The following is an 8,880-nucleotide window of genomic DNA, read 5'->3' on the forward strand; positions in this document are numbered from 1 at the left end:
CTAATAATCGGAAAACTTCGGTTCTATTTCAAGCGATTAAAGAAGAGCGCTAATACAAGAAGAAAGTTTTGCCTCACAAAACTGAAGTCTGCTGAAGTCAGATCCAGGTTTGTCTCCAAAGTTAAGGAAAGTACCTCGAATTGCAACAACATCTCTATTGATGAAAGGTGGAGACAGATTAAGGAAGGTATTGTGAACACCTGCAATACTGAACTAGGGATAAAGAAAGATAAACGTGAGGACTATATCCGAGAGAGTACTTGGAACGCTATTGACCAAAGGAAAGAAGTGAATGTGAAACTCCTGAACTGTAACGAGTCGAGAGCTGAGGAACTAAGCAAGCAGTATGCATTGCTGAATAAGAGAGTCAAGAGGGAAGTAAGGAATGATTGGAGACGACATCTTAATGGATTAGCAGAGAAAGCACAAACTGCTTCTGACTGTGGCAATATGAAGGACCTCTATAACACAATCAAAGAGCTTAGTGACCGGTCAGGCCGAAAGCAAGTCCCAATCAAATCTAAAGAGGGTAGAATCTTAGTCACCGTTGATGAGCAAGCGGCTAGGTGGAAGGAACATTTCGAGGAAGTCTTGAATGTCCAGCGTAATGGTATCTGCATAGAAGCGGTGGAGAATCCACCAGCTTTGCCAATCGACACGCGTCCACCTACAAAGAAGGAAATCATTGAGGCGGTAAAAAGGCTTAAAAGTGGCAAAGCAGCGGGAATGGATGAAATACCGGCAGAGGTCCTCAAAGCTGATGCTAATGTCACCGCTAATTTTCTGAAGCCACTTTTTGATGAGATTTGGTCCCTTGAGAAATATCCCGAGGAATGGAAGGAGGGATTGATTGTTAAGCTTCCCAAAAAGGGCGATTTGAGTAGCTGCAGTAACTGGAGAGGAATTACCCTCTTATCAGTCATAAGCAAGGTGTTTATGTCGGTAATTCTACAGAGGTTGATGGATCCAATCGAGACAAGATTGAGGAAGGAGCAAGCAGGCTTTCGGCCGTATAGATCGTGCATTGATCAAATCAGTACGCTGAGGATTATCGTTGAACAATCAATCGAGTGGCAATCAGCACTTTATCTCGTCTTTATTGATTACGAGAAAGCCTTCGACTCAATAGATCGGGAGTGTATCTGGACAGAATTACGTAATTTAGGTGTTCCCGAGAAGCTTATAAGGCTTATACGTGAAGCGTACGATGGATTTAGATGTAGAGTGCTACATGAGAGTGTGCAATCGGAATCTTTTGTGTCATTAACAGGAGTCAGGCAAGGTGACTTGTTATCACCATTACTTTTCCTGGTAATTATGGATAAAGTAATGCGGTCTGTGACGAGAGGCAAGCCTAGAGGGATTGTTTGGTCTTTAAATGATCGTCTTGAGGATCTTGATTACGCAGACGACGCGTGCTTGTTGACACACACACATCAAGACATGCAGGGAAAGCTAAGAGACTTGGAATTTGAATCCGCTAAAGTGGGCTTGGTCATCAATGTTAAAAAGACAGAAGAGATTCGAATCAACGCCAAAAACAATGCACCACTGTATATTGGCGATCAAACCATCAAAAGAGTTCAGCACTTTACGTACCTAGGCAGCAACGTATCAGCAGATGGCGGTACAAGGAAGGACGTTGAGCAAAGAATCCAGAAAGCACGAGGAGCATTTTCGAAGCTCTCAAATATCTGGAGATCCACCAGCATCAGCAAAGCCTTGAAGATGAAAATCTTCAATGCTTGTGTCAAGTCAGTACTGCTATATGGTTGTGAAACCTGGCTCACAACTACAGAGATACAGCAAAAGCTTCGAGTTTTTGTTAATAGCTGCTACAGGAGGATTCTCCGCATCTGGTGGACTGGGAATCCAACCGAATGGCCATCGAATCAAGCTTTATTAAGAAGAGCAGGCCAAGAAGACATCAATCGAGAAGTACAATTACGCAAATATGGCTGGATAGGTCACACACTTCGAAAACGGAATAGTGTTGTAGCTGGGGGTGAGACACAAGCTTGCTATACTGCCCTTGGTTGGAATCCACAAGGGAAAAGGCGTCCAGGTGCTCCAAGAGCAACATGGCGTAGGACGGTAATGAAAGAATGCCAGTTAGATGTCAAAACTGAGAATTTGTACAAGCTTTGTGATACAGCCAGCAACAGAGTCAGATGGAAGGCCTTTTGTAGCAACCTAGGCTCCAAGTCGGAGCATGGTTCCAGTAAGTAAGTAAGTAAGCGTAAGAATGGCGGTTTTGGAGCCAAACCAAGTTGCAGAGTCCATAGTCAATATAATTCTGACTGAGAAAACCAGTGCAACAATACCCGAATATTACGAATTAGGTGCAAAATTTGTACAACTACTTCCATTGAAATTGCAGCAAAAGCTTTACCGTGATAGAATATTAAATGAATATAATTTTAAAAATTCAAAGATTTAATTGGAAATATAAATAAAGAATCAAGCCTGACCTACGTCATTGAATTTATTGCATATTGTTCTGACTAAAAGCGAAACTTCTGACTCAACAGACTTTATAATTAATACTAAATAAGGTTTATTAAAGCTAAATTGGCTAGAAATCTGATGTAGACATATTCACACCGTATTATAAAAATTGGAATTTTGCGAATGGGCTGAGATTTGTTTTGCGTATGTTTGAAGCAGTTTGAAGGTTTAAAGATCAAAGATCAAGCTTAGCTTGAAAGGCTTCTATTCATATTGACGCTCAGCTTTGAAAAATTTAATTTTTAGTCAATATTCAAAGTTTTCAAAAATCATGACAAGCTTTGGATTTTGAATTTTGCATGGAAATGAAGGTTTTTTGCATTTTTTTAGCGTCGGCCGTTTCTTCCATGCACAAAATCTAATCAGTTCGAGTTAAATCTCGAGGTTGACTCAAATTTTATATGGAGTCTATTCGACTGTTTCATTCATAATTCGAGTCGACTTCAAGCTTCAAATCAAATATGTTAAAAATTAAATTAAAAAAAAATATGTAAAAAAATTTTTTTTTAAAGATACGCTTTTATTTAGGTGCAATGAAAAGTAGAAAATAATATTTAGATTCCAGTCTCAAATTTAAAAGAGATCAATTTTTAAAATTTGACAAAGAAAATTATATTAAAAGCGTGGGCTTTGATAATGGCTTTTGTAGATTCGCCACAGTAACAGGGTTGTTACTATAAAATCGTCAACTTTAAATTTTTGGCTAAAATTCTTTTTGATATTTATTAAAAATGGTTAATGAAAGATTTAGTTAAAATTTCAGATCAATCGGATAAGAAATGTGGTTAATATGTCGAAAAATCCTATAATTTTCAGTAAAAACACTAGTTTTTTGGCCCTAACTAGAGCAAAATTTAAATTTTTTTCAAAAATCTTTTAAATGTGTTCTATATTAGCCTATAATACACCATTATGCCAAATTTCAGCCATTGAAGTTAAGTAAAAGTGGTCGAAGTAGGTACTTGAAAATTTGAAAGTCTTAAACAGAGCAACCTAAATAAAAGCGTATAAAAACAGGTTTTCTAATGTGAACAGATTCATTATCTACACATGTGCATATGGTGTGAATTTTGAAAAAAGGTTTGCTTTGTTTTCTGTTTCCGAAATTGGAATCTTCTTTTTAAGATATTCACAAATTCCATTTAAATATTGTATACAAAAAAATGCAACAAACGAGTCTGTAACTTTTTTTTACAAATGATCTCCGCATCCTCAAACTTGCATAGATTAATAAATTTCATCAGTTGTGTATTTATTATGGAGCCGAATAGTTCAGTTGTTAAGCATCGGAAGAGATTTATTACTAAGAAGAGACTTCTTTATGTTCTGGATTTACTAATTGCAGGCCTTCTATTACTTCCGATGTACATTCATTGGCTTGTTATGTACTTTATACCGCGTAAGAAGAAATCTGTGAAAGGAAAGCTTGCTTTGGTAAGTTTTAACTTCAATACCCGAAATCAGTCATCGTGATACCAAGTTAGGGCAACTTCATGATTTACAGTTGTACCGGTGACATACCAGTGCCCAAGCAAACGGGTTATGCTGCTCGAGATTTGATCATTCAAAAATACCTTAAAATTGTAGATCACAGGAGCTGGAAGTGGATTAGGTAAAGCAATGGCATTGAAACTAGCATCTTTAGGATGTAACATAGCCATCGCAGACATCAATAAATCTGCTGCAGAAGAAGCTGCTAAAGAAGTCCAAGTATTTGGAGTCAAATCTAAAGCTTATCAAGTGGATGTCACAAAAGCTGATCAAATCATTCAACTTCGCAGTGACATTGAGAAAGATTTTGGAGATGTCGACATTCTGGTGAGTATAAAAAAATATAAACAAAAACAAGTTTTTTTAGATTTTGGAAGCAAAAAATGTGTTCCAAAAAAAACTAAGGTTTATTGACTCATTTGAAGCCACAATCGAGATATTGAGACTCATTTGTCATTCGAATCAAAAAGTCATATAATGTTTCAATCATTTTTGTAGATCAACAATGCAGGAATAATATCAGTGACTAATTTAGAAGAAGGCCCTAATCATCTGGAAGCACTAATTAAAGTCAATCTGCTTGGCGTAGTTTTGGTAAGTGTCTTAATCATCTCGGATAGCACAAATCAGTTAATCGATTTAAAGTCCGGCACCAGACCGGCTTGACTCTGACTACATCTGTCTACATCCCAGAGTCACGCCGGCATGACCTCGGATGTTGAATTAATTAGACGACTTGTGCTATTCAGCCATAATCAAGATTCATCATCACATGTCATCTCATAATCCTGTCACTTACAGATGACAAAGTACTTCCTCGAAAAGATGAAAGCTCAAGGAAGTGGACACATTGCCTCAATCTCATCAATGGGAGGTCTTCATGCTTCTCCTTACATTTGTACATATACAGCCACAAAGTTTGGAGTTAATGGTTTTATGCAAGGAATAACTGAGCATTTGAGGCTTGAGAAATTAGATGATAGAATTAAGACGACCTGCATATTTCCATACTACATAAAAACTAAGGATGTATTTGGAGATTGGTTGAATCATAAGTAAGCAAGTCTTTAAATGTTCCTGGTTGTTTCCTAAATTTCCTATTCTTTTAGAGTTACAATGCGAGCAATGGAAGTTGACTATGCAGCAAAAGTAGCCATTAATGGAATTTTATGTGACAAAACAAGCTTTACAATTCCTGAAAATATGGAACTATTTACAAGACTTAACCAAATATTGCCATTGAAGATGCAACAGAAGATAGGAAGGGATCTAATTCTTAAAGAATACAAGTTTAAGAATCCAGATTTTGTGCCTAAGCTATCACCATAAATCGTGAAAGCCTAGACAGTTTTGAGAATATAGGAATTATTTATAAGAACTTCATTGGTTACATGAAGAAGGCTTCACAAGGGATATAGTTTTAGTTCTTTTATTAGCACCAAATGGAAATTGTCTCTGTGTGGCATCCATAAAACAGCTAAATAATCCAAATATAAATTAATACAGCAATAAACTTTTAATTAACCTAATCGGATTTACTTCCTTTATTGAAATATCGATTATTAATTAATTTATTAATACATCTTAAAGTATATCCTAACGACTTCACAGTAATCCACAAGCAAAACAGCAGAAATCCGATGACATCCAGCGAATTGCGTTGCCAATAATTTTGATGAATCGCCTTATATTGCAAGTGCTTGGCACCTCTATGGTTTATTACATATTCTGTCCAGTAGACTGCTGTTTCCTTCGGACTAAGTGGTCGATCATGATATAACCGAGAGAAGCTTTTCGCTTTTGAGGAGTATCTGGAAGAGTTTAATAAAATGGCTGCTTTATAATATTGGTTTTTGGAAAGGTCTTAATTCTGAATAATAGGATTTGAACTCAAAATTTAGTTATATTAATCAGAGATGCAATCCCAGACGTCTAAAGTTGCTTTTTGAAATGAGTTTGGCAATTAAGTTAACGTTGCTAATAAGCATCAAAATACATATTTTTTGGCTGCCTAATAAAAAGTTAATTATATTAATTGGTTAATTTTAAGACTTAATAGTTATCTGACTTTTATGACTGCATTCATAGAACAAAGAAGGCAATTTACCAATAGTTCTGTTAGAGCTATAAACATTGTAATATTCTTGTCTATACCATATATATGTGGTCGATACTTACGTTTCATTTTGAATTAGTTCGTTAATTTTCTTCAAAAACTCAATTTCCTTTAAAGATTTCAATTCCATCTTGACGCCCCAACCTTCTTCTACACACGCATCAGCATTCATCATTTGATCACCAAACATTGGCAGACAAAGAATCGGAACTCCGTGATATTTTGATTCAACTACACTTCCAAGTCCGCAGTGTGATATGAATAGTTTGACGTTTGAATGTGCCAAAATGTCACTTTGTGGAAGCCACTTTTCTATTAGAATGTTGGAACTTTGGCTGTTGATATTTTTGGAATCCCACTTCATGATGACTTGCTTTGAAAGTTTTGAGAAAACTGATATGATAATTTTAAATACATCCTCTGGTAAAAATTCGGATGAGATATTTGAGCCTAGACTGAAGTAAATTGCACCTCTTGTTGCTGCATTTAAGAATTTTTCGATTTTCTATTGGCACAGATGTCAGAATATTAGAAAATGTGTAGTAAGCTGCCTGAGTAACACAAATCGATCAATAGATCAAATATCCAGTTCCAGGTTAAAGTGACTCTGACTTAGTGTCGGATTCTATTTAAATTAAGATTTTGACAAGAATTGCAGGTCTGATGCCGGATTTCGGATCGATTAACCAATTTGTGCTATTCGTGTTGTCTATAAGCTTTCAAGAAGTTAGTAATCTGTTTTTAACTTACATTAGGTAGCTTATCAGGAACGCTTTTAATATGAATTCCTCTAATTTCAATAACAGCTGGAACGTTCGGCCGCACTTTACCCTCGATGAAATGATCATTCACAAAAATCAATGAAATATTCCTAACAGCATCTTCAAAGGAACGATTTGGTGGCGATGAAAAGTATTTACTGGAAGTAAAAGTTAATTAAAGATTTTTATTTCATGTAGTTGCAGCTGACATACTTGTAAATTGCTTCCTGATGATAATTCAGGTATTCATAAAATACAAAATCAACGCCATAAAATAAAAAGTTCCTGACTCGATCCACAAAATCCATTTCACTTCTTCCTACATATGAATGTGGAACTGAACTTACAGAAAGTGGATTTCCAACAATAAAATTAGTCGGTGACATGTGACGTTGGACACTGAGCATAATTACAGGACAGTCAAAGTATTCGCCAAAACCAAGCAGGAAGTTGGTAAAGACCATTCCGACCACAAGCAAGTCAAACTTCTCGTCTAAAATCTCATTTAGAACTTCCGATGACATCACATTGTCCGCAAGCTCATATGCCATTTCCTTTGAATCCAGAATCATTGTGAAGTAGCTGTGAGATGATTTTCTGATGAGTTGATGCATGGTTCTTCTCACTCCGTCACTTAATGGAAGTAGAATTTCATGATGATTCTTGACTGTCTTGCTTAATGGAAATGGTGAAAGAACTGTCACATTATGTCCTCTCTCAGCTAATGCTGTTGATAATGCATGGACAATTATCATGTGTGATTTTGATGGTGTTGGAAATAGAAATAGAATTCTCGATTCCAATGACTGACTTATGGTCATTAAAATAATTAAAACTGCAGCTTTTGGTGTCATTTAATGGTTGGTTTTAATTGTTCGGTAGTTAAAGTTAGACTGAATTCAGCTGAATTACTTCTATCGAATAGAGTATGAATGAATATTTAATTAAGTAATAACTTATCTTATCATATTCCAAATAGTATATAAATATATAAATAGTAAAGCAGTTAAGTGCCTTGCTGGTCAAATAGGTAAGGCGCTTGGCTCAAATTTGGTATGGTAACTCGAAGGTCGTCGGTTCGAATCCAGCCATTTCCAAATTTGTTCTTTTTCGGAAGTTTAGATACTTCGACTGCTTAATGTACGAGATCAAGCCTAATTTGAAATTCTGGGCAAAGTTGGATTAAGGAACGGGTCATAAACTTGAAGTGTAGCGAGAGACAAAGGGACGAGAGCTACTTGATTACCTAATGATTGGAATATGGATAGAACGAGCCTGAAAAGTATCACGTAATATGCTAGATAGCCGCCGAAACGAGAGCCTAATTTTATTCGAAACCTTGACTTGAAAATTGTTAACTTGATCCTACATATCAATGTGTCTTAAAATACTGTGTACCAAAAATTCAACTGTATAAATTCAATTGTAAATCAAAATACCTTTATGGTAAAATAAAGATTATTACTACTACTATAGTATCTATTTTGAGATTTTTAGGTATTTGGAGTAATTATTTTCAAACTGCAAATATTAGCATATTTGACTATTGGCATTACAAATTCACATTACCTAAGTAACATAAACATCCATTTGATATAGTTTTTTTGCTGTATCTTAAACCGGGGTGAGAAACTAAAAATATGAATATGGCAGTATTTGTAGGAAATTGCCGGTTTGGAATTTGAGAATATTTAGCTAATCAGATCATTGAGATCTATGGTTGCGCCACTGTTTTTGTTGAGATTTGAGTTTTAAGGCAAAAGAAAATAACGGTCATTCAGGATTCAAAAAGTAACGGTTGTTCAAAATTCAAACTAAAGTTCAAAATTGAACTTCGGGAATTTTGGCGGGAATATTTGGCGGGAACTTTTAAGTATAAAAGGAGGAATTTTTTGGAGGAAAAGTCAGTCGAGTTGGAGAACTCATTAAGGTAACAACTAAAGGATAAAGGATAAGGATAAAACTAAGGAGTAAACCATAGTAAGGTTTAAATAAGGCTAAATA

The 8,880-nt window shown here is 35.7% G+C and overlaps 2 protein-coding genes across 2 annotated transcripts; one reads left to right on the top strand and one right to left on the bottom strand.

The window, feature by feature from the left end:
* The first annotated feature begins 3,765 nt into the window (after positions 1–3,765).
* LOC139091944 (estradiol 17-beta-dehydrogenase 11-like) lies at positions 3,766–4,442 on the top strand. Its single transcript, XM_070642192.1, has 3 exons — positions 3,766–3,942; positions 4,096–4,326; positions 4,425–4,442. Exons 1-3 carry the CDS (start codon positions 3,766–3,768, stop codon positions 4,440–4,442), a joined length of 426 nt encoding a protein of 141 aa, XP_070498293.1.
* A 1,082-nt stretch (positions 4,443–5,524) lies between these two features.
* LOC139091945 (UDP-glycosyltransferase UGT5-like) lies at positions 5,525–7,730 on the bottom strand. Its single transcript, XM_070642194.1, has 4 exons — positions 7,090–7,730; positions 6,866–7,034; positions 6,178–6,620; positions 5,525–5,810 (listed from the first exon to the last, which is right to left on the bottom strand). Exons 1-4 carry the CDS (start codon positions 7,728–7,730, stop codon positions 5,525–5,527), a joined length of 1,539 nt encoding a protein of 512 aa, XP_070498295.1.
* Between the last annotated feature and the right edge of the window lie 1,150 nt (positions 7,731–8,880).

Source organism: Chironomus tepperi, unplaced genomic scaffold (genome assembly GCF_022539635.2).
Source record: "Chironomus tepperi strain 1889 unplaced genomic scaffold, CSIRO-AGI_Ctep_v1 contig_265, whole genome shotgun sequence".
Lineage (NCBI taxonomy): Eukaryota > Metazoa > Arthropoda > Insecta > Diptera > Chironomidae > Chironomus > Chironomus tepperi.